Raw genomic sequence first — 26,018 nt, 5'->3', positions numbered from 1 at the left:
TTTCAGACAGAAAGTTAGCAACGTGCATTTGTCTCTGCTCACACTAGCCATGCTTCATGGGCTTCCTAAAGCAGAATTCACTCTGTCAGCAAAACAGAACATGTGTTAATTTATGTCCTTAGGAAGGAAAGCAGTGAATCATTTCTAATGGTTCAGGTGGTCTACTCATAGCACCTAATTAATTTTGACTGGAAAGTTGCAAAAAATTCTCTGAGACAATTTCAAGTATTTATTTTAGCTTTATTATTAAATAAGTCATAATGAATGAGGAACTGACCTTGTGGTTAAACCACTGACCTAGGACTGAAGTTCAGTCCCTGACTCAGCTCCCTGTGGAACCACATCACTTTGTTGGCCCTAGCTGTACGTGTTCCCTCCACTAACTTTTTAGCAAACCACACACATGACCTCGGGAGACACTTGGTTCTCAGCATGCATCGCCACCACCACCAAGGGGGACATGGAAGGCAGGACTGGTCTCTGGGATTTCTTGCTGGTCTTGAGGAAGGCCCAGGTCAGATGCAGACTGGCTGTCTGCAGGGCCACGTACCTGAGAGTGGAGCAAGGTGAAAGAAGCTGACGGCCCTCCAGACCAGAGGTGCCAGAGCCAGACAGATCCCACCATCAGCCCCAGAACTGCACTGGGAAGACGGTGTCAGAACTGCAGGGATCACCACTGCTGGGTGCCGCCAGCATGCAGCGCTGACAGGAGGGAGAACCATCACCAGAGACCTGTCCTAACAAGTCCGAGTAACAAAAGCTGCTTATAGCTAAACAAAAGCTTTCTGATAATGCAAAATTAAACTGACAGGAAGCAATACACATGTTAGGATACAGTCTAACAGACGCTTCAGCATTTGTTTTATGTAAATTTGAACAGGCACCATCCTCTGTGACCTGTTTGATAAGGAACACGACTCTCATTCCAGAACAGCAACTCTGTGTATGTTTTCTCAACTTTTATTTTCTGCTACGCTGACCTCAGCTACAAATTTCCCAGCAAAAACACAATAGATGTTTTATGTCACATTACAGGAAATCACGAAAGCCTCTAAAGTGACCCTGATTTTCAGGCGCTTTTCTGATTTCCTATCAGTCTTTTTTTCCATTCTCATGCCCGCTACATAGTTAATATTGGAACTCTAAAAGGAAAATGTCATTTTTTAAGTCACAATAAGGCTTTCTTGCTATGTCACTTATTTTCTCTGAATTACTACAACAGAGGCTTTTTTTTCACTTTCTCTTCTGTCACTGTAATTTCACTAGTTTACAGTGATACACACAAAAATACAACAGGAAGAGACAAAGATTCACAGTAATCCAAGTCATTGCATTATTTCAGAGACTGCTGCCCTCCTTTCCTTGCTTCCTCAGACACCAATCCTGAAATTTTCTGCAAATTGCTGTGCGTCAGTTTAGTATCTTGACTGAACTGAAATCCATGGACCTCTGATGTCTGTGCACTTCCAAGTAATGCTGCCTTCTGCTCCGTTGTTCTTTGTTAGATGAAAAATGAAAGAGTACAGCCTGCATTAGAATCAGAAGAAATGCAGAAACCAAGTTTTAGCAAAGTCACCGTCCTCTCATACCTAAACAGAAAGAAAAGACATTTTCTGCCATTCCAATTATTTAGTTAATCCCAGTGAGCTTTTCCTGGAACAGATATCTGTGTTGCCATTATATTAAGATATTTTCTAAACAAAACTCTTAATGAAAGCACCATTTTGAATAAATAAATGCCTGTCAGCAGCACAGCTCTGCCAGAGCTCCCCAACCAGGACATTCGCCACTGTCCCGAGGGTGCTGCCAAGCAGGACCGAGCCCAGAGCCGGCTCCAGACACCGCTCCAGCCTCCTGTGGCACCCACACACTTTGCTTCCTTCCACTTGGGTGGAAAATGCTCTATCTTTCTCGACAGACCAAAAGCCCAAACTTGAAATAACTCTGCAGCTCTTCATGGAGCACAAATTTAAGTACTTTTGCTTTCAGAGGGAGGAGGTTTGTTTGTTTTGTTGTTTGTTTTGTTTTTTTTAATCTACCATAGTTAAGTGTAATCTTGAATAGCAAAAAGAAATACCCTACTCAGAAAGTGGCATGGCTCGTTTTTTGCTTCAATTGCACCAAGATCTCATTTAGTAGGAAAAAATAATCCTCCTAAATTTCTCCCAGCCTTCCTCTTCTGAGTTTCTGTTGGTCTCGCTAGGTTGCAGCAACAATCAGGTTTATTGTTTCATTTCTTAGGCATATGTTCTCCTACTTACCACATCACACTTTTATTGAGGAGTAATACAGATACCCTAGGACCACGGCTAACACTGCCCAAAGCTCTAACCTTTTAAATACTCTGATTTCACAACTCAAGTCTTCAGGAGCAAGCAATATTTAAGCAAAAAGAAACACAGGCTTCGCAAGGCTCCTCAAAAAACAAACAAACAAACACACACATACTAGCTTAGTACACATTTAGAACTGAAAGAAACAATCAGTGTTTCTACATGATTTTATGTCTTGATTTTCTCACAATTTCTGCATGTTTTGCAGGGTTTAAACAGAAGTCCTTTCAAACTCTACCTAAGAACCCCATATCCTCCTGTGTACAGCTTCTCTTTTCAATCATACAATCTCCAGGTTTGGGTCTATTCTTTCTGAGTGTTTAGCTTCTGTTTTCTTCAGCTGTCTCTGCAGACTCCAACTTTGTGCTAGTTAACAGTCATTTATTTTCACCATTCCCTTGAACAACCATAACCAGTTTCACCAGGTGGTTTTTCTTCTGCAATTTTGTTCTTTAGCTACCTGCCCTGTCTTTCCAACAGGGCAGTAGCCCTCTTTGCGTGCAGTGGTGCTCCACTGCAAACCATGAACATCCCCTTTTACCAGCCCTCACACTGACCACGCCACCCCTTCAGCCCAGGCCACCCAGTGCCACCAGCAGACAAGGAGATGCCACCAGCATGGGCGCTTGAGATGTGTGCGGAGGAGGTGCCCAGCGGGGGCCAGCTGAGGGAATCGGCAGGCCAGGGACCGCACAAGCCTTGTGTTTGTATCACCACCCAGGAGTCACAGAGAAGCCACTGCCAGGCAGCAGCCTGTCCTGGCATGCCACATACTCCCACCTTTGACAAGTGTTGAGGATCCACGACTGCGTCTCCTGGTTTTTGCAAAGCTGTCATTTAACTCACACCTCTTTTGTATTTCTCCCAATTTTGCTCTCAGAAAGCTCTCCCTGTGCCTCTCCAGCCTTCTTGTCTTTTCCCTTCTGCATGGCTCCGAGCCAACAGGCTGATTCTCACCCTTTGCCCGCTCCCACAGCACTTGGTATCCCTACTCAGCTCCTGGGCCACCCACTCACCCCTGCCCGGGCGTGCAGTCCTCTCCCTGTGCTGTTTGCCAACATCTCCATCTCCCGGACACAGCATACACGGCATGTTAACTAAACATCCTTTTTTAATTATTCCTGCCCACAAATGTTATCAACATCTTCTGGTTGATCCACGGGCTTCAGGTAACTTGAAGCTGTGAACTGACAGCTTTTGGACAGAAGGCAGAACCTGTGGATTAAACTTGGAAGGGATCTTCACAAGGTGGCTGAAACAGCAGGGCCAGCGCTTCTCTAACAGGCTTATGCTTGCCATGTGGAGGTCTCCACCTGCACTGGGAAAAATTTGCTAATCTGCAAATAACAAAACAAAACAAAACAAATGAACAAAAAATCCTTTGATTTGTGACCAGAGAAATTCTGAAATTTTCATTTGCCAGCAGCCACACTCCTCTGTGCTCCCATCTCTTCATCTTTTCCCAGTTAAACTCTAACCATGCTCGTTACTTCAAAGAAATCCAACACACAGCTGGCCATTGCCAAAATTCATTCAAAACATGATGCCAGCTCAAGCAGACTTGAAATAGGCAAGGCCAGTAGACAGAGCCCCCTTCTTCCCACCTCTCCAGTCTCTGCTTTGTATCCCTTTTCCTGCAACATTCCTCCCACACTCCACCTCTCTTTACATGAGTTCATTTCCAATTTCTTTGTCCTGCCTCAGTGCTGAACTGAGGACCAAAACGATCTATTCAAATGTCACGAAACCAGAGAGTTCAATACATGGCTGGAAGAGATTTGCTAGCTCACGCTACAGACATTTCCAACCTTTTGTCTTGATCTTCCCATTAGTTTCAGCCGGATATTTTAGTCCCTCTCCTCTTCTGTGGCACCTCCGTCAACCGTTACAAACTTTGTGTGTTACCCAGAATTCTGCTCCACTTTACCTGTGAGTGAAGCGATTCTTGTGCAAAGACCCTGCTGGTACACTGGAGGTGGGGTGAAACCAGCTGGGTTCCAGGCACTCCATCGATAAATACCGAAACTCTCCACTGTGGAGGACTTCCCAGCATCGTGACTGTTACCAGAAAATCCTAAGCAACCCAGTGCATGCGTGAAGAAACAACCATGCAACAGCTTCACAAGCAAGACCAGGCTTGGGTAGAAGCACGGTGATGCTGATGCCTTGTCCAAAAGGTGCGGGTATCAAGGCAGGGAGGCCAACTGCTACTGCTGCTACAGGCAGAAGCACCAAGAATCGGTTACTCAAAGCAATCAAAATGCTCAGGCAACTCACAAGGCACATATGCTGAGGTTTCTTGTTCATTCACCAAACCACCAGGCTGCTGGGGGTGGACTCCATTTCAGTTGCTATGTCTTAAATAAAAAACCTGACCCCAGCAATCTGTGTAATTATAAATTCATCTAGGAAACTCAGACCACACCAGACTGCTGAGGTGAAAGGAAAAAAGAAAGACATACTCAGTGAAGGATGTGCAGCAATCCTCCTGAGAAAACATCAAAGACTGGATGTATTTTTGGTGGAAACACGTACAGGCTTGGAGCCATCAGCAGGGAAATCCTCTCCTGATGGCCGTCAAGACAACAAGGCTTTGCACATAGTATTATTTAAGAGACTCCCATCAAAAACAAGCAAACTAAAAAAAACCCCATGCAATTCCATGGTTCACCTCTCCTCCTAACAGAAACAAGTTGCAAGGCCCTACACATTGACCCGACTTCTTCAGACAGAAAGGGGTGACACAACACACTGCAGCCAGGTCCTGCTGCCTATTCCATCCAATTCCTATAGCCTGCAAAAATCACATTCTGGTATTTATCATCATTTATTAGATAGAACAGCTGCAGTGTACTTCTGGCACTGTGATTCAGCCCCATTTTCAGACACCTTCTTGCTCTACAGCAACCTACATGAACCACCATGAGGCAAGAGCCGCACGCACCATGGACGAGGTGACCACAAACACGCTGCCTTTAACCACAGCAATGGAGAAAATTTCGGTATGGGCTGGGAGAGCCAGTCACGAAACGGGTGGCGAATCCCCCTGCACAATATGTGCGGCGTATTTTACCATTTTCAAAGCTCAGTTTCACCTGCACTTTCACAGAATGACAGAATCACAGAATGTCAGGGATTGGAATGGACCTTGAAAGATCATCCAGTCCAACCCCCCTGCTGGAGCAGGAACACCCAGATGAGGTTACACAGGAATGTGTCCAGGTGGGTTTTGAATGTCTGCAGAGAGGAGACTCCACAACCCCCCTGGGCAGCCTGTTCCAGTGTCTGTCACCCTCACCGTGAACAAGTTTCTTCTCGTATTTAAGCGGAACCTCCTGTGTTCCAGTTTGTACCCATTGCCACTTGTCCTATATTTGGTTGTCACCAAGAAGAGCCTGGCTCCATCCTCGTGACACTCACCCTTCACATATTGATAACCACGAATGAGGTCACCCCGCAGTCTCCCCTTCTCCAAGCTAAAGAGACCGAGGTCCCTCAACCCTTCCTCATACGGGAGAAGCTCCACCCCTTTCATCACCTCTGCGGTGTTTGTTCGCACCTGGCACCCAGGCCGGGCACGGGGCAGGACTCACCGGGGACGGACAACCCCGACCCCCAGCGGCGGGCAGAGCCGCCCGGCACACGGAGCCCCGCCCCCGCGCGCGGCCCGGCGATAACCCCGCCCCCAAGGGGTGGGGGCGCCCCTCCCGGGAGGGGAAGCGACCGCCCCCGCTCCGCCCTTTCCGCGCCTCTTCGCCACTTCCGGTGCCCGCGGACGTGACGGACCCCGTTTCCCCGCCCCGTCGCTGCGGCGCCTGCGCACTGCGGCCGGCGCCTGCGCGCAGAGCGGCGGCGGCTTCCCCCGGCTCCGTTCCCGCGGTGGCGGCCGGCGGGCCGCGCACCATGAGGTGGCGCCGCTGCGGGGCGGTCGGGCCGCGCCGCGCCTGAGCGCTCCACCCCTTCCCTCGCACTGGCGCCGGGCCGCGCCCGCTCCCCCGCCCCGGCATGGAGGAGAAGTACAGCGGGCAGGCCTTGGCCGGCGGCGGCATGCTGGGGCCCGTGGATGTGCCCAGCGCCCGGTAACGGCAGCGGGGGGGAGCGTCCGCTGCGGTGGGTGAGGGTGCCTCGGGCGAGCCCCGAGTCGTGCTCCTGTCGCCGTCCCGGCCGGGGGACAGCTGACGTGGCTCCGCAGGCTGCCGTGCGGGCCGCGGGGAACGAGAGGCGGCGGCGGGGCCGGGCCTGTGGCCGGGCTGGGCCGGGCCTGGGGCTGGGCCGGGCCTGGGGCTGGGCCGGGCCGGGCCGGGCCTGGGGCTGGGCCCGGGGGCGGCGTGTGCGCGGCCGCGCGTTCAAAGCGCCCTCTCTCCTTTTGCAGGCTGACCCGGTACATCGTGCTGCTGTGCTTCACCAAGTTTCTGAAAGCCGTGGGGCTGTTTGAATCTTACGACCTTCTGAAAGCAGTCCACCTCGTGCAGTTCATCTTTATAGTGCAGCTGGGGTGAGTGTAGGGGCTGGAGCCTTGTCCACTTGCTGCCGTGGCACGGTTCATCTGTGGTGGTCTTTGTCAGCACCAGGCTTGTACCTTGCCTTATGTTATTAGAGGTTAATTGAGGAGAAGGCGTAGCAGTGGATCCAGGAAATACTCTGTTCATAGCAGTTTGTCTTTCACATCTCTGCTCACTGTGATTTTAGAATCATGTCTCAAGTTGGAAGGGACCCACAAGGATCATGGAGTCCAACTCCTTGCTCCTCACAGGACTACCTAAAACTAAACCATATGACCAAGGGCGTTGTCCAGGCGCATGTTGAACTCTGACAGATTTAGTGCCATGACCGCTTCCCTTGGTAGCCTGTTCCAGTGATAGACTACCTTCTCCATGAAGAACCTCTTCCTAATTCATAATATGACTTTAGGCTGATGCAGCTTTGACCGATCCCTGCGTGTCCTGTCACTGGTCACCAGAGAGAGGAGATCAGCACCTCCCCATCCCCTGCTGCTGGTGAGGAAGGTGTAGGCTGTGATGATATCACACCTCAGCCTTCTCCAAGCTGAGCAAACCAAATGCCCTCAGCTGCTGCTCCTCATTCTTGCCCTCAAGACCTTTTTTCATTTTGGTCACCCTGCTCTGGACACACTCTAACAGTTTGATGTTCCTTGTTATACTGAGGTCCCCAAAACTGCACACAATACTGGAGGTGAGGCCGCACCAGTGCAGAGCGGGACAGTCACCTCCCTGCCCGGCTGGCAATGCTGTGTATGATGCAGCCAGGACACAGTTCCCTCTTGGCTGCCTGGACACACTGTTGGCTCATGGTCAACTTGCCACAAACCCAGACGCCCAGATCTCTTTCCATGGGGCTGCTCTCCAGCCTCTCATCACCCAGTTTGTATGTTTAACCAGGATTAGCCTGTACCAGGTGGACAATCCCACACTTGCCTGTGTCGAATTTCATGCGGTTGGTGATTGCCCAGTTGTCTAGTCCATCCAGGTCTCTCTGTAAAGCCTCTACCCTCAAGAAACTTAAATGGTTTTTCTGCACTGATATTGTTCATACCATGATAGCACTGATCACAGGAAGCTCAGGCATGTCCAAGTTGTCTTAAGAAGGGTATAGAAGACAAGTTTCTTCCTTATAGTTTATATTCCTGTAGTTCTTATGAGCTTCAACTGCTCTTTTTCCCTGATGGAGAAAAGTGTAGAAACTGATAGCAAATCTATAGAAACAACCTTTGCAGACACAATCGTGCTTCATGTTTGCCTTATATGTTGTGGAAGAGGATTTCTGTAATAAACCTGTCAGAGTTGGAATATTTGTAACCTCATTTTTTCCTTTTATTTCAAATTCGTTTGCATTTCTGGGCATCTGACTTGCATGTTCCCAAGCACCATAGTGTTCTTCCCCATCATTTACTCTTTATCCCAGTTGAGAAAGATGCATGGTGTTTCTCACCATTTCTAACAAGACTGTATTCAGCATTCCATATGTGAGTAAGCCTTTGGGTAGATGTATTATTTCTCCTGAAAACGTCTGAGATCAGTTACTTTGATTTTAGTAAATCACACGAGATGTCTCGTTAGCCATTCTCTGAAGAACTTGCATTTAAAACTGACCAGAACTGAAGTTCACTTACCTTTGTACTGGTATCTGACACATGTAATGCAACAGGGAAAATAAAACCAGTTAGTGTGATCAATGTGGCTTTTTAATGTAAAATGTAGAGGAAGCAGTTTTGTCAGCTGAGCCTCGTATGAGATACCTAGTTATTTAGAGCTGATTTGAATAAAAAGCTGACTGCTAACACACTAATAGAGAACTTTTTTCTTTTAACAGGTCTGCAATTTTTATGGTTTTGTTTCAAAAACCATTTTCTTCCGGAAAAGTTGTAACAAAGCGTCAGGTGAGTTGACATATGTAATAATGGTTCACATCTTTGTAGATAATTCTTGACAACATGGCTTTTGCCACAGAACAAAGTTTGCTTCGCTTGGAAGATGTGGTTGCAACTTCCAGAATTGTGCAACTAGCTTCATCTCTAGTGCGCTGTAAAAAACAATCAGCATTTTTAGCTTATGTCAGCTCCTTTTGAGAGTATCGTGAAAAGCTTGGTCCTTGGCTCCGTACGAGCCTCTGTTTTGAGGACTGGATTTTCAAAAAGAGTTTAGTCTATTTAGCCAACTTCGACAGATTCTGAGGTTGAATTCAGGACTACCGGAATGTTCAAGTGCTTCGGTCATGTCCTTCCTGCCAAAAGAGTGCTTTCTGCATGGTATACTGTAATGGGGAGTTAGTCTGTGCTCTTCAGACCTCTCTTGAGCTCCCAGTGTCTCAAGATGTCAGAGGAGGGCCAGGTTGGAACGTACTGCTTTATAAGAGATTAATTTTCTTCACCTGCTCCATATTCATCTTGGTTTTATGTAATTATGTGCACAAAAACTTGGCGCATGTACGATGTCATCAGTGTGTGTGCTAAGTCGAGAGAATCTGAAGGATAGCCTCAAAAATGTTCCAAATGTCAACTACTTTAAAGTGTGAACAGGAATAAATTTCGTCTTTGATTCATGTTCAGAAAAATCTCTCAATTTATGATTTCCCTCTTGCTAAAAAATTTAAAATTCTGGATTTTGAAGATGTGATTTTTGTGATGGGCACTTTTTCTTCTTTAATATATTTCCAAAATGAATTACTCTTCTTCAAAATCTTGCATTTACAGTTAATAATGTATTGAATAGCTGAATTATAACCTGCTTCCTGAAGAAAAAATTTAACACATACATAAGTATTTGTAGACTTAAGGTCTTGGTCTCTTTATCTTGGATGTTTTACCTAGTTCTACATATGCTTGTCAGATATATAAAATAGATTACAAAATAAACAGCGTCTTTGACAGATAAATGGACTTGCATTTTTTTCAGCATTTTTTCCAGGCCTTTTTTTAAAGAGATCTCAGACTATGCTATATAATCTAGTACTCTGCTAGAAAAGAAATCTAGTTCATAATGTGTCCAAACCGTACTTACTGGAAAAATAATTAAGAAGATAATCACACTCAAAATTTTGCAGAACTTGCAGAGCATTTGGTTTCCCCTCTATTTCTACAGCTACTGTGTTAAAGAATGCTTATAATGGGGTGTTTATTTTGAAACTGTGGAGAAAATGATAATGAAATACCTTTCTTTTGTAGTGGATCAAAATTTTTAAGCATGCTGTTGTGGGATGTATCATTTCGCTCTTGTGGTTTTTTGGCCTTACTCTTTGTGGACCACTGAGGTAATTATTTATTTACTGTAAAGAATGTTTTATCTTTTTAAGATTTTTTTTGTGATCTTTTCCTGTCTTCCTCCTTTGTTTTTTGTTTTGTGTCCATTAGTCCATAAAGCCAGCTTCTTGCTTTATTTTTTGCAATTTTAGTTGAATCTTTGCTTTTCCCTGTGAACTCGGTTGTGCTTGGGAAAAGGTACATAGAATTTTGTGTAGAACTTGTAATTTTCTTAATTGATTCTTTGACAAGATGCCAGTAAAATTCTTGATAGTGCTTAAACAATTGATGTGAGTGATTTAACAAGCTCACTGACTGCTGTACTAACTGTCATTTTCATTATTTCCCTAGTCTTATTAATGTAAACCACATTTTTTATTTGACTGTTTGAAGTCCATGGCTTGACTGCTGGTGATAACCACTTATATTCCTGTGCCAGGGGGCCATAATAAATTTCTGCATTTGTGACAGAGCATTGCTTTATCTGGTTGTATGCCTGTGCTGTGTTGGAGTTGGGTAGCATTAGTGCGTGTACTCCATGTAAAATCACTTTTGCTGTTTGTTAGCAGTACTGACTGACTAACTATGAAAGAATAACATTAGACTTCAAAAAATTGAAGTTAATGTATTAGCATCTTTCATTAGAGAGGGGAAGGTGAAGCCTTAAATGATACATTTTTTGATACTGAAGTCTTGTCCTCTATACAGCAAAAGGCATACCTGCAAGTAGCAGATTCCTTAATTCTGTATTGTGGATGCTGTCAGTCTTCCCAAACAGAACCAAGAACATGGGCCATAGCACATTGTGTGGCTATGCAGAGAATGGCAGAACCATTTGGTAATCTTGACAGGAATTGTTATTTTCATGTTATGCTCTGGAAGGCTGTCAATAAAGCCTATTAGTCAGTCTTTTCTGTCTGAAAGAGATAGTGTACCAGTTAGAAATTCTTACTTTCAGCAACTAAGAGGTTCTGATGTTGTAGACCATCAAGATCTCAGTAAACGGGCTGTAATGCAATAGAATAGGACCTTTTCTTTCTGTGAGCCAGAAACTTTGGTTTAGAGGGGGTGATGTAATGGTAATAATAATTTCATCTTGAGCAAATTAATATCTTGTTGTGTTACTAAAAGAAAGTACAATTTAAAGTAATCTATAAAAGAATGATTTTAATCTGTTCCTTGAGTCAGAACATTCTCTGTTTTGTGATATGTCTAGTTGTCCACAGCTAGATCTGTTGCTGGTGAAGGCAAATAGATTTGCATTTATCCTATTCAATTATTTAAACTTCCTGTTGAAATCACAGGATAAATCTTTGACTACTGTGTCATTGAATTTTAGGTGAAATAGCATGTATCAAGCTTGTGAGGTAAGTAAACTCCTAGTAAGTGGACATAATTGTTTATTTCACTTTTTTATAGGACATTGTTGCTGTTTGAACACAGTGATGTGGTTGTGATATCACTCCTTAGTGTCTTGTTCACAAGCTCAGGTGGAGGACCAGCAAAGGTATTTAAAATTTATTTTACCAAATGTAAAAAATACTGAATGTAAATTCAAGTACTTCTTTACCTCGAACAAACAGTGTTTCAGACCTGTGTTCATAGAAACTGTGTTGTTTTTTTAGCTTAGCTAGTGATGAAATGAGAAGATGTACTACTTGAAATAATAAATATGACATTAAGAGGAAAACTGGGAGGAGTTGTTGGAGAGCCATTGCAGATACCTGAGAAGTATTTTCTATTTGTAGGCACAAAAGGATCTTGAGAATGATATTTGCACATAAGGAATTTTAGGGTCAAACTGACAAAAGGAGATGTGTGCGTTGTAGTCATTCTGGTCTTTAGGCGCTGAAGTCCAGCAATACAGCGTCCAGATCCTTGCCTAGTCTCTTCAATATCTGTAGTTTTTCACATACTTTGGGTTTTTTTCTGCCAAAAAGCTATCTAAGTACTTTAATGACTGCAAGAGCTTATGTGTGCTGAATGCATGGGCCCAGTCCTTCACTCAGTCAGAGATCCACACTTGAGACATCCTTTGTTCAAGTTGCGTTACACACAATTTTGGAAGGTATTTTCTAACTGTGCCTAATCACCCCTGAACGGAATGAGCTCGTCCCACCACCTAGTAGTCTTGGCCACTTTGACTCAAAACCAGTGGTAGCTGGAGGAAGATACCCAAGGCCAGAGTACTTCCTGTGTAAGAGGAAGTATGGCTTTGGTGCCACCTCAGGCTGTGAGTTTTGAAATTTGTCTTGTAACTGCTGTTGGAGTCCCCTATTCGCTTTTAGGGTGGCCTTAGAGTGAAAAGCAGTCATCTCGTCTGACACTACACACGCCCTGCCTCAAATTGAGATGCTATGGGCATCCAACATGAAGCTCCTCATCTAGAAGGCAAATCTTTTATCCCACCAACCACCCACAGGGTAGATGTGGAGCTTGAGAGAGGTTCTGTATCTTAGTGTGCCATGCTTGGAAGTAAAGCTGAGTATCTCAAGTCCACAGAAACAAGGGAGCAAAACCCCTGTCCTCTGAATGTTTCAGCTTAATGAAGTGAACTGTGGCAAAGAGAAGTCAGCTGGCATTCCAAAGAGGATGTGATAGCTGTATTTTGCTTTGGAAGATGGATTGTAGCAGTATTCTTTAGCTGTAGAGCTCAGTGTCTTGCCAAGATAATATATACCAAAATTGTAGTGTCTTAAGTCAGGGTGGTGAAAGCTCTGGGAGCTGTTATTTCGTAGCTACCTCTCTGCCTTCCTCACAAAAGCACTGCAGAGCTCTTTATACAGTGCTCTAGTGTTTACTTTCCCTAAGGCAAAATTCTACAGTTTGTCCAATAGATCTTGTTTATAGTTCCTTAATGCTACAGGATATTAAATCATCAGGCTTAAGTAGCTGTGCATTTTGACAAGCAGAAACACCACGAAGAAGGAAGCAATCACACTTGAACTTCATAACATAGGGGCTTCTAGCTTGTTAGAGCAGTGATTTGGCCTGAGTTATCTAGTAAACCTGAAAATTAGAACAAATATAAAATTATATTGTCAAGGTCATTTGAAAAAAGAATGGGTATTTTCCTCATCCTTCATACTGAACTAAAATATGCTAACATTGATCAGGGAGGGAAAACGACTTCCTGGATTTTTTTTTTTGCATTAATCTGTTGCAGCACATTATAAAAATATTTGAGGTGTTTTTTTTGTTGTGTGTTGTGTTGTGTTTTGTTTTGTTTTTTACAGACAAGAGGTGCTGCATTTTTCATCATAGCTGTCATCTGCTTACTGCTCTTTGATAATGATGACCTCATGGCTAAAATAGCAGAACATCGTATCCTTTCTTGCTGCGTGTAAGAGCAAGTGCCTGTTATTACTGGACCATACAATGATAGGACAAGGGGTAATGGGATCAAGCTGGAACATAAGAGGTTCCACTTAAATTTGAGAAGAAACTTCTTCTCAGTGAGGGTGACAGACACTGGAACAGGCTGCCCAGGGGGGTTGTGGCGTCTCCTACTCTGGAGACATTCAAAACCTGCCTGGACATGTTCCTGTGCGACCTCACCTAGGCGTTCCTGCTCCAGCAGGGGGATTGGACTAGATGATCTTTTGAGGTCCCTTCCAATCCCAAACATACTGTGACACTGTAATGTGAAGTTCAGTGCACATAATTAAATAAGCTTGCATTTTTCTTTATAGGAATGTTATCTTTTGAGAATATTATAGAATAAGATTTTATTTTTATATCTAAATACTGATGTTTACACCAAAAGAATGGCATTGCTTACTTTGATGGCTTAGGACACAGCTATAGATTTTAAGTTGTAGTTAAAGGCTCCCTGCCCATTTACACATATCAGACCACTTAGGATTGCTAGAAGCCTGCGTACACATACACAGGCACGTCACAAGAAGAGCCAGAGGCCACAAATGCATTGTGAAGAGCAAGATTTATTTTAGTTACCTCTATACTGGGGGATCTCTGATGCCACACCTAAGCTCCCAGGCAGAGGTGACAAGCGTGGGACACAGGCGCTGGTCAGTTCAGCCCTGCTGGAAGATCGCCAGGCCTGCTGAGCTCGCCTGTATTTCAAGGCTTCAGGCAGGTGCAGCCTCCTGCTCTTTCTCACAACAAGGCAGGAATCTCAGACATAGTGATAAGGTGCCTAGAGTTTCTCACAGGCCTACGTTATCTAACACAGAGGTTCTACTCATCAAGCACACAAGGTCGGTAAAACAATTAGTGTGGTCTATGTGCTTTTTCTACACACAGGTGCAAGTCACTTGAGCGGATTTACATTTAACTAATCTCCTCGCCAAATCTTCTGCTATTTCCCCATACAAAGCCCTTTTGATAAGTCTCCTTTTCTTTTAGGAATTCTAGACGTAATGGCTGTAGCCTAAATGTGCGCAGTAAATGGTTGACAGCCTGGCTGGCAGTCTTTTCTGTATATCCAGAAAGATTCATAGAATCATAGAATAGTTTGGGTTTGAAGGGACCTTCAAAGCTCACCTAGTCCAACCCCCCTGCAATGAGCAGGGACATCTTCACCTAGATCAGGTTGCTCGGAGCCCCATCCAGCCTGGCCTTGAATGTCCCCAGGGATGGGGAATTGACCACCTCTCTGGGAAACCTGGGCCAGTGTTTCACCACCCTCATTGTAAAAAATGTCTTCCTCATGTCTAGCCTGAATGTCCCCTCATTTAGTTTAAAACCATTACCCTTGTCCTGTCATAACAGGCCCTGCTAAAAAGTCTGTCCCTCTCTTTCTCATAAGCCCCTTTTTAAGTACTGAAAAGCCACAATAAGGTCTCCCCGGAGCCTTCTCTTCTCCAGGCTGAACAACCCCAACTCTCTCAGCCTGTCCTCACAGCAGAGCTGTTCCAGCCTCTGGTCATTTTTGTGGCCTCCTCTGGTCCCTCTCCAACAGGTCCATGTCTTTCCTGTGCTGAGGGCTCCAGAGCTGGACACAGGACCCCAGGTGGGGTCTCACCAGAGCAGAGGGGCAGAATCACCTCCCTCAAGCCGCTCAACATGCTCCTTTTGATGCAGCCCGAGATACAGTAATCCCTTCATCCCCCAGCCTGGATTGATACTGGGGCGTTGCTCTGACCCAGGAGCAGGAACTTGTGAAAATGAACAAGGGCCAAGTAAACTTTCTGGAGGAAGGATGAAAACATGGAGTTACAGATGCAAATGGTATATTAGTATCAATTAACCCCCTGAGTTTTCAGTGAGTAAGTTCATTGTTCAAGTGACTCTCACAGTTTTTCCAGAAGCTATCATTATTTTAATATTTGCTGCATTGTGCTTGTAAATTACTATTTTTTTTCTAAAGTTTAAATAATTAGAAACTGGAAAGATATAAATATATTTCAGACACCTGACTGTTTTAGTGCTTTTAGTGAAAATCAATCTAATTTTTAAGGCTTTTGAGTATATTTTTTGAAGTCTGGTTGCCAAAACCAACATAAGACCTATATGAAGACTGCTGTTAGTATTTAAAAGTGACTATGTTCTCATGTTTTAAAACACTAATTTTTTCCCCTCAATATTTTTAACTATTTTCTGTGGAAATATATTCATCTTTCCTGAATTTTGAGGATCTGGCAAAACTTGAAGTTCAGTTTGCTTACTTCTACTTTCTGTGGTCTTCTGCTACCTCTGCCTTTTCCTTGTTTTAAAAAAAAAATCAATTGAAACTCTTCCTTAATGTTTTTATTTAGCTGAGGGGCATCATGACAGTGCTCTTACCCATGTTTTGTATACAATCATTGCTTTCCTTGGTGTTGCAGATCACAAGGTAAGTAACTTTGTTTTTAGTAGGTTGATGTTTATTTAAGTTTTGTAGGTAAGAATTTCACCACCTCAGAGCTAATCCAAGCCTGAATCGAAATTTTCAACATCCCCTCCCCATATTGGAACTGAACTATCACTGATTTTTACAACCTGATTATGAGCAGCTTCAATACAGCAAGCCAAACCATACAGTATTCAAATTGTGTAGCTGACAAGGACTTTGCAATGCGTAACCTAAAAAGTCTCATTAAAATTATCATGAAGTTTTCTGTCATCTAAGCCATTTCTTGCTCACTTTGGGGGTCTGTCTTTTGTTGCTGCTTCTATATCTTTATCCAGTCTTGCCTTTATGTTAGGTGCTTGTATTTGAAGATATGGTTTCTGATAGTTCTCAGTAGTATAGTCCCATTATAATAGGTTACATGAATGACTTGTGTATCAAAATCTTACCATATGGGGTTGAGCTGGCTGATGGAATTGTTCTGTTAGCTTAGTCTTGTTGCTAAAGTGGCTGCATTGATGACTAAAGTAGGAAAAAAAGTATATGGAGCAGCGGAGAAACTATTAACATAAAAATAAATCAAATGTTTAGACAGACGGGTTAACTGTGCGCAAAGCAAGTGTGATCTCGGGGAGATGAGGTGCTGCTTGTCTAGCTTGTGGTTCATTTATAGAACAGTTGTGAAAGAAAATATTGTGAAGAAACATGGCGCGATTAAAGGTAAGTGAAGGTAAAGGATATGCAAGGATTAGAGACCAAGATGACGTTACACTTTTGAGGTTTACCTATACTTTCAACACTTTCTTAATAATGGAAGATGGGAAACCCAGTTTTGTGTGATTTTTCTTCTTCCTCGTATGCTATTCACTACCAATTCACACTTTGAGGATTTTAAACTTCAGGTCATATTAGGCTGTTGTGAATAGTGCTGAGGTGTAACCATGTATGCCTAGTTACTGTTTATAACTAGAGTAACAATTAGAGAAAATATCCTGTCTTTGGCTTTTCTTGATAACTTAGAGAAAGCATGTTAATCTTCTTTCATGTAAGTGTCCCTTTGTTTGGAGTGAGGTATTTAGCTGTCAAGAAGGGCTAACGGGATCCCTCTGTGTTTCCAGGGAGGAGTGCTGCTTCTGGTACTGGCATTGTGCTGTAAGGTTGGTTTTCACATGGCTTCCCGAAAACTCTCAGTAGATGTAGGTGGAGCCAAGCGTCTTCAGGCTTTGTCTCATCTTGTTTCTGTGCTTCTGTTGTGCCCATGGGTCATTGTTCTCTCTCTGACAACAGAGGTAAGATAGCAAGTATAAAAATAAATAATTTTTTGTATTGCTTCTGCTTGTGAAGTGCAGTTTAAATCTTTTCTTCATAATAGTGCAGTTTAAATCTTTATGTTGTGATAGCTTTAAAATTACCAGAGTTGCCTTGTTTATTTTTCTAGTAAGCTCTGTTTGAAATTTTTCTTCTATATTTTGGCGTATATCTGTGTGGTACCATAATACCCTCTTTTGTGTGATAACTTTATTTCATCTTTCTGGCTCAGATGTATCCTACATTCATATACTAACATTGCACAAGTATTAATGAATTAATAAATACTGGGCTTTTTTGTTCCTGAGGAGTGGATTATTGTAATTTAAAAATGTGTTCGTTATGCCTTAGGGAGAGTAGACCATTGCAACCATGGCATTGTGTATGGCATTGCTTTTAAACACACTAAAGTATTTAAAATAAGGTACTGTAGTACATATTCGCTTTATGTGTCTTTCTATAGCTGGAAAATTGGTTTTATATTAATACATTGAAAGTGTAAAAGTATTAATGTTTCAATGGATAGCTGAAAACATTTGTAATGAAAATGAACTAGATTTAACGGTGTATGTAAAATCACATCTAATGGCAAACAATTCTGTTTGAAATGTGTTTTCTGTTGCAGAGTAAAGTAGAGTCTTGGTCTTCTCTCATCATGCCTTTTGTAACAGTCATCTTTTTTGTTGTGATCCTGGATTTCTACATGGAATCAATATGCTCTGTCAAGATGGAAGCTTCCACGTGTGCCCGATATGGGTCCTTTCTTATTTTCGTTAGTGCACTGCTTTTTGGCAATTTTTGGACACATCCAATAACAGACCAGCTTCGAGCTATGAACAAGCCACCGCACCATGAAAGCACAGAGCATGTTCTTTCTGGAGGGGTGGTAGTGAGTGCTGTCTTCTTCATTTTATGTACGTACTCTTATTTGTCTTTTAATAAATCTATTGTCTGTGTGACTAAGAAGCCCATCAGAAAATGGATGTGTGCAGAATTCTTTTGGATGAGCATTTATGGATTCTTTTGAGTAAAAAGGGCCTGTGACTGTTTGCTCCTTTACTGTCTGTCTACCAAAAAAAAAAAGTAATCTGTTCTATTGTGGCAGTGATGACCTAATCTTGCATAGCAATGACATCTAATTATAAACTCCAAGATAAAGCTGACAATCACTTTGCTGTCTGCAAATCTCATGTAAGCTTTGATTGCTGCTAAAACGCATTATAAAATAGCTGTGAAGCTTAGAAACAGCAACAAAAACTTCAATACTTTCCTTGCAGCTGCCAATATCCTGTCCTCCCCCTCCAGGAAAGGGCAGAAGGGTACCCTTATTGGCTATTCCCCTGAAGGCACCCCTCTCTATAACTTCATGGGTGATGCATTACAGCAGAGCTCTCAGTCATTACCTCGGTTTATTAAGGAGTCACTGAAACAAATCCTTGAGGAGTATGATTCCAGGCAGATCTTCTATTTCTTGTGCTTAAATCTGGTAAGTGCATCGTTTGTTTTTTGTTTTTTTTTTTCAGACCGAATCACAGTAGTACACACACAGTACAGTAAGAAGAGTTATTCTTTAAAAGGTTTCCCTGGTTGATTGTTTTTAAAGTGACCCTTGATGGAATAGATGGAATGTTAAAGTAGAAGATTCCTGTGCTAATCTTACAGTGGGTGGCAGGTCACTTTGATTTGTAGTCACAGTGTGGCAGTGTTTCTGTGTGTAACAATTATACCAGTAGCTAACTGCTTGTATGATGGTATATTTAAGATTGAGATATCTCAATATTACCAGCAGATGAGCTGAAACTAATAAGTCCTTCAAGGATGGGGACACCAAATAGTAAGTGTGGGACTGAGTAGCATCATTTTGGAGTCGGCCAGTTTTATTTCTAGCTTCACTCTTTCTCAGATAGGAAAAGATCATTCAGTAAGCAAGACTGGTAGAACCTCATTTGCAAAGATCTGTTTGTTCTTTGGCAATTATCCAAGAAATTATGGAAAGAAACTTGAAGTATCCGTGATGACTTTAAGGAATTCCATTATGAGTTATGAAAGGTGGGAAACAAAGTTTATAGGCAGACCAATTAATAGTAGTAAATTGTGCAGGGAAGATTTAAACAGTCAACCTACTGGTTGTTACACTGCTTAATAACAAAATGCTTAAAACTTGTTTGTACAACATCAGTTTAAAATTTTAAATTAAAAATCTGTTCCTTTTGGGGGTTCTTTTCTTAGGTCTGAGGCTTTTGTGGTGTGTAGGTTCAAAAATGTCTCTTCATAGACTTGGAATGTATCGGTTATTTTTGTTTGGTCGGAGAAGAGAGAAAATGGTCTAGAAATTCTTTGAACAATACCTTGAAAAACTATCAAGTGTCCTATGGAGTTTCCTGCTAGCTGCCAAGACATTAAATTACCAGTTAATGTTGAAGGAAAAATTCAAACTCTCTTTTGTTTTAGGCTTTCACTTTTGTAGAGCTTTTTTATGGAGTATGGACCAATAGCCTTGGTCTTATTTCTGATGGATTTCACATGCTTTTTGATTGTTCTGCGTTAGTGATGGGACTTTTTGCAGCTCTGATGACAAGATGGAAAGCAACTCGCATATTCTCCTATGGGTACGTATATTAGGTTCTTTAAGGACTGTCTGAAAATTATTCTACTTGCTCATTTTCAAAGTGCTCTGCCGTAAAGATATGTTCAGGTTATTTTAATGGTGCATGCTTCTGTGTGTTTTTTGCTGTGTGTCTTTTCTGCTCCATTTTTGTTCATGCTATTCCCCTCTTACCCAGCAAAAAAGTGCCTGAAATGTGATTTTCATTTACCTCCACAAATAAAGCTTTTTCACTGTTAAATTATGTAAAGATTGCCTTACTCTATGTATGTGTGTGTCTGTCAAACAAAAATGTCTTGCAAGTCGGTGTTTGTATGAGGATTTCAATAGTGCTAATATAATCAATATTTGTGTGGTTAAATTGCGTGGAAGTTGAGCAGTTTGAAACCTTGAATGTGCAGTATTTGTTTTTAAAAAATAGATTATTATAGCTTTGCACGGTTGCTGTGTGGACATTTGCAAACTAGCTACCTCTTGTTCAGAAATAAATAACCCAGAAATTAAGGCATGATTTTGTGGTGTTGAGGAAAAAAATCAAAGGAAACTTAATGCTGCATTAAATGTATTGTAACTTTATTTATTATGACTTTGCAATTTGTTCAGAGTACCAGTTGTTCATTCTCAAAAGTACATGCTTGCTTTCAGGTATGGACGTGTAGAAATCCTCTCTGGATTCATTAACGGCCTTTTTCTGATGGTAATTGCGTTCTTTGTCTTCCTGGAATCAGTGGCCAGACTGGTGGATCCTCCAGACATAGATACAAACATGCTAACGGTAAGTTTAGCCATTCTGTTTGAATGTTGTTCAGCAGTTAATGGTTCATTTATGTTGGTTTTAATTAAAAAAAAAAAAAGATAAGGAGACTAAAGTTGGGTACTCACAAGGTCTAAACCGTGCCTTGACTTTTTAAAATATGAAAATATACAGGGGTAAGTATAATTTAATTATAACAGTTAAATTGGATTTTTGTTTCTAAAATGTTACAACTCTAATCGCTTTAGATGGTGATCTTTCTTTTCTTCAAACAATTTTTTTAGATGGGATTCTGCAAATCCAAACCTTCATCTCTCACATTTCCAGCTTCACTTGTTTTCTTCCCCACATACGCTTAAATTTGTGCGCTCGTGCTCTCTTCAGTAGCAAAGAGAGAGATTTTTATGTAGCCACAAATAGAAATGCACATTGCTGGAACTGAGGCCTGATTTCTTTTTTTTCTCTTTAACATGCAATACTCACTTCATTTTCACTACTGATTTTGTTTCCTTGTGGTAGGAGGGGTTAATCCCTCAAAAGAAGCAAAGTCTGCATAGGAAAGGTCTAATAACCCCCAAGCAGGATTGTTTTAGTGCCTTAATTAGCTGGAATTACTCTTACACTTTTCTCATTTTTCAAGAGAAGAGCAGAAAAATATACAGACAGATAGAAAGCACGGCTCAGCCAATAAAGCAGTAGTTGCTGTCTTCACTTAAGTACAATTTTAGATGAGTGTATGTGTCCTAGATACAGTACATAAACTTTTTTTTTCCAATAAAAGCAAAGCAAAACTTGCATTTAAACCACTCCATCTCTTTTTGAAAGTAAATAAAACCAATCACCGCTTCTTAAAACTAGATTTCCTATTTTGCCCTGATTTGTGGATACTAGGTTATGCATTTTGGTGGTGGTTATTACATGAGGTTTTTGGGAATGTTAGGGATAATCACTTTTTTTTTTGAGAGAGAGGCGAAGAGAATTCCTCTGAAATCAGCTTTCATACTGAAATGAATATGATGAGGAACCCATGTTAGGATAATTGTTCTGTTGCTGTTAATGCTTCCGTGTTTTTTCCTTTATTAAGCATACATTGTGTCTGGTTACCATGTCCTGGAAAATGAACTTGAACGCTTGGGAAGACTTATGATGCTAAAGACTTCTCTCCCTCTCACAGCCAGTCTCTGTTGGAGGGCTGATCGTAAACCTGGTCGGTATCTGTGCCTTCAGCCACGCGCACTCCCATGGGGCGTCTCGGGGAGGTTGTCACTCGCACGATCACAGCCATTCTCACCACGGGCACAGCCACAGCCACGGGCACAGCCATTCCCACGCCGACCATGGGCACAGCCACGGGCATTCCCACGCGCCTTCTGGAGGAGGCATGAACACCAACATGAGAGGTGAGTACGGATTGCTGAATCAGAAATGATGTCTGTGGTTCCCAGCAGACTTTGAAGATTTTCAGAATCAGACCCTGTACTCTGCATAATGCTTAAAATCTCCAGAAGTCATCTAACAGCCATTTAATGTCATATATGTGAATTGCTCAAACTGTTTCTTCATTAATAGTTTAACTTGAAGAAACAGAACTTGAAATACTTCTTTGCTTGGCTTTCTCAGATGTGGGTAGTACCCTGTAAAAAGCATCAATTTGCATTCTTCGTTAACATTAATAAGCAGTCATTGTAAGCCTTATTGAAAGAACTTAAAAGTTCGTGGTTCTAAGTTCCATCTGGAAATGAAAGTACAAGATCTCTATCTGTAAAGATATTACCGTGCTTCTAGGTATTATGTGACAACTGGTGGTAAAAACACTGAGGGAGGCAATAAGAAAAATGCAGACCAACAGTCTAGACTATGCTCCTATTTGTGTTTCAAATTTAAAATCAGAATCTAACTAAGAAGGATAATTATATTAAAAATTTCAGCGTAGCTACTACTTGGAGTTTTTTTCCTCGGCAATTAGAAGGTTGTTGATCTACCAGCTGCCTGGCATATAAAAAAATCTATAAAAGATCCCATTTTTTTGCGTAAGCATGTCGGAGCATAAGCTTTTTTATTTCATTCGTTACTTTACATCTTAATTCAGCTGGCTGCTCTTTTTCTGGCATTTTTGTGAAATCTGCCCATATTCTTAACTATTTCAACATTCTTTCAAATCCTGACACTTAACGAGCACTAATCCTACAAATAGTTAGAGGTTATTTTCCTGTGCCCTTTGAGTTTACACTGAGAATGCTACCCACCATTAAAACAGTATAAAGGAATACTCCCAGCAGTAGCAGATCGACAACCTTCTTATAAAATTGGAGCAGAGTTGGCATACAAAAAACAAATGTTGCGTTAAAATCTGTCCACATTAGCAGGCCAAGGCATTTTCACTGATCTTTTTTTATCTTCTGTTAAGGATCAATGAGTCCCTCCCTATAGAGTTAAATGATTAAGCTATATAGTAAAAATCCCACTAACAATTTAACAAATAGTCACATTTGGTTTAATCTGTGAGTGCCTGCCTAGATCGTGGCACTGTAGAGTATAACTTTTTTTTTCTTGTGTTTGTGTTTGCTTTGTTTTTGTACATTGTTTTGTAATTGAACATTGGAAAAACTCTGTTTTGTTTCATTTTGCACCCAGTTAGGCAGATAGTTGCCTCTGTGTTTAGCTTGAGGGGTGTTCATTATATTTCATGAACCTTACTGTGTTTCCTCTGCTGAACGTGTACACATATTTTAAACAGAACTGTTCAACCTAATCACTTGGTTTATTTTGTTTTCAGGTGTGTTTCTGCATGTGTTAGCAGACACTCTTGGCAGCGTTGGTGTTATCATATCCACAATATTTATTCAGCAATTTGGATGGCTCATAGCTGATCCGCTCTGCTCTCTCTTTATTGCTACGCTGATATTTCTTAGTGTTATCCCACTATTGAAAGATGCCTGTCAGGTGCTTTTGTTGAGGATTCCTCCAGAACAGGAGAAAGATCTGCATGCTGCTTTAGAAAAGGTCAGAAAAAAAAATCTAAATGTTTTCATATACAAATATACAAAGCTATAACTGTTCTTGATAATTATTAAACTCAAGTAGTTCAGTCTGACAGCTTCCATTGTCTTAGATAACTTCATGGCTCAAGTTTTTTTAGATGAGTTTTGCAGAGATGAGACAGGTTTAGAATTTCCACTAATTAAAGTTGGTTTGCAACTGAAAAAAAAAAACTTGTACTGTTTTTTGCTGTTATGGGTAGCTCAGGATTACACACAAGTATGGTGACACTGTGGGAAAGGAACTTAGTACTAAGAAAGTAACATAGCAATTCCCAAAAGCTTGTGCCATTTTTAAACTGGATGTGTGCACTTCAGGCTACAGGATTGTACCTTGAGCCTGTAATTGCAGGTTTTCTTACTTGTTCATAACTCGAAGGGCATGCTGGTTCACAGTAGGTGAGGTGACAGGAGTAATGCTGTTTTTTCTAAATACTCTTTCATTCTGCTGCAGTACGGTGTCTGCTTTCAGATACCCACCCAGAGAGGGGTTTGAAACTAGATCATCATTAAGGTCCCCACCAACCCAAACTATCCCATGGTCCTATGATGTGGTGTGGGACACAATATCCCTCTGGCCAGCTTGGGTCCTCTGTCCCAGCTGTGTCCCCCCCCATCTTCTTTCGCACTCCAAGCCTGCTCACTGGGGTGAGGGCAGAGTGGGAAAAAGACAGCCTTGGCAGCACCCAAGCACTGTTCAGCAATAGCCAAAATACCAGTATGCTATCAAAACTGCCAGGCACAAGCGCAAAACACAGAACCTCACCAGCTGCTGTGAAAAAATAGTTAATCCATCCCAGCCAGAACTGCTACAAAGATAAATTTCAAAAAAATGATGTTATGGAAAGATACTATGTCTCTGAATTTAATCCAGCTATGATAACTAAACAGCTGCATATCCTGGATAGTCAGGTAACATGGCCTAGAAGTGTTTAAATATCCAGCAAGCTTTCTGGTTGGTCTGTCCATTGATTTTATTGGGATATGTACACTGAATGGTTTTGGTTTTTTTCTCATCCTGTTTTGCATTGCACTCTGCTGGGTTTTTCATATAGTTTGACTTTTAGTTTCTAGTCTTTGAGAGTAGTAGCAAGGTGACCTTTCAATACTACGTATTTCTGTATATGCCTTAGCTGGAAGGCTACTTCACTATACAGCTTTGTTTCCCTGTTAAATATGTGCTATCAATATCAATATACATACACAAGTTTTAAATGTGTTCTTAAATTAGTTGTTGTTAATGTAATTTATTTACAGATTCAAAAAATAGAGGGAGTCATATCCTACAGAGATCCTCATTTTTGGTGTCACTCTGCAAGCGTTGTGGCAGGTACAATACATGTGCAAGTGGTATCGGATGTGATGGAACAGAGAATTGTGCAGCAGGTAGGTGCAAGGTTTTTAGACCCTAATGTCTTCGTTTCTCACTCTGCAGCCGCTTTTCAGCCACAGACTGAAGCTTGAAGCTGCTGTTTGTGATTATTTCTGTAACTGCTAGTTACTGTCTCAGAGCTGGTCACTAATGCTGTACTTCCCCTTGCCTGCTAGCCAGGAATTAGTTGCCTAACGAGTAGTCTGCTGAAACATCTGCCAAAACAAAACAAAAGTCTGTTTTTTTCTCATTGTTGAAAGTGGCACTACGTCTGCTCTGAGAAAAGGAGAAGGAGGTGAATTTCACACTGCAAAACAGGCAGTAAACATGGGGGATATCTGGATGCTAAGCATGGGTTTACAACTGGCTTACTGATACCAGTCTGCCTTGGATTTTTCTTTTCCTTAAAGAGATAACTTATTTTGCTTATGCAAGACACTGATAATTACCCAGAAGTTGCAAAGCCATGCCATACCCTCTGAAGCTGGTCTCTGCTTTCCAGAAAATGTAGTCCTTTATGATGATATATTTTTAAGCTACAGTATCTCAGAGTCAGAATATTCCAAGTTACTGTGAGGTGCATATAAGGTGTGATACTAATGTTAGCCCTGCTGTTCTGTTCAGGTTACAGCAATTCTGAAAGATGCCGGCGTCAACAACCTAACTGTCCAAGTGGAGAAGGAGGCTTATTTTCAGCACATGTCTGGACTCAGTACAGGATTTCAGGATGTCCTTGCGATGACTCAGCAACTGGAATCCATGAAATACTACAAAGATGGTACTTACATCATGTGATGCAAAAAAAGGAGGTGTAAATGGTGAAGCTGTAGGATTCCATATTTGTATTACTTTTTCGTCAGAAGATCTTGCACAAACATGTACAGAAACAAATGTACTATATATTTGATTTTTTTAAAGCATACTTTCTTTATTAAAATTTGATCAAGATGCTTTTATAAAGGAAATAAGATGGACTCGAACATTTACTGTATGTGTGAAAATAATGGAAATCTTAAATACTGTACTTGGTCTTTATTAAACGGAAGTCTTGCAACTTG

The 26,018-nt window shown here is 41.8% G+C and overlaps 1 protein-coding gene and 1 long non-coding RNA gene across 3 annotated transcripts; one reads left to right on the top strand and one right to left on the bottom strand.

Annotated features, from left to right (window-relative positions):
* Positions 1-219: 219 nt before the first annotated feature.
* LOC110361159 (uncharacterized) lies at positions 220-6,139 on the bottom strand. 2 transcript variants are annotated; one of them, XR_002417573.2, is made up of 3 exons: positions 5,754-6,139; positions 3,350-3,670; positions 220-1,527 (listed from the first exon to the last, which is right to left on the bottom strand). It is a non-coding gene; the product is annotated as an uncharacterized LOC110361159 (long non-coding RNA). The 2 variants fall into 2 exon arrangements; XR_010469244.1 differs by having other exon boundaries at positions 3,350-6,053.
* Positions 6,140-6,155: 16 nt separating this feature from the next.
* On the top strand, positions 6,156-26,018 carry SLC30A5 (solute carrier family 30 member 5). Its single transcript, XM_065047416.1, has 16 exons — positions 6,156-6,412; positions 6,706-6,828; positions 8,664-8,730; positions 10,015-10,100; positions 11,509-11,596; positions 13,326-13,413; positions 15,810-15,886; positions 17,002-17,172; positions 17,817-18,105; positions 18,469-18,677; positions 19,643-19,800; positions 20,442-20,571; positions 21,725-21,950; positions 23,327-23,553; positions 24,846-24,974; positions 25,585-26,018. The coding sequence occupies exons 1-16, from the start codon at positions 6,339-6,341 to the stop codon at positions 25,753-25,755; spliced, it is 2,313 nt and encodes a 770-aa protein (XP_064903488.1). The 5' UTR covers positions 6,156-6,338; the 3' UTR covers positions 25,756-26,018.

This window comes from Columba livia, chromosome Z (assembly GCF_036013475.1).
Source record: "Columba livia isolate bColLiv1 breed racing homer chromosome Z, bColLiv1.pat.W.v2, whole genome shotgun sequence".
NCBI lineage: Eukaryota > Metazoa > Chordata > Aves > Columbiformes > Columbidae > Columba > Columba livia.
The sequence above is the reverse complement of the archived record's forward strand: the minus strand, read 5'-3'. Positions and strand labels throughout refer to the sequence as shown.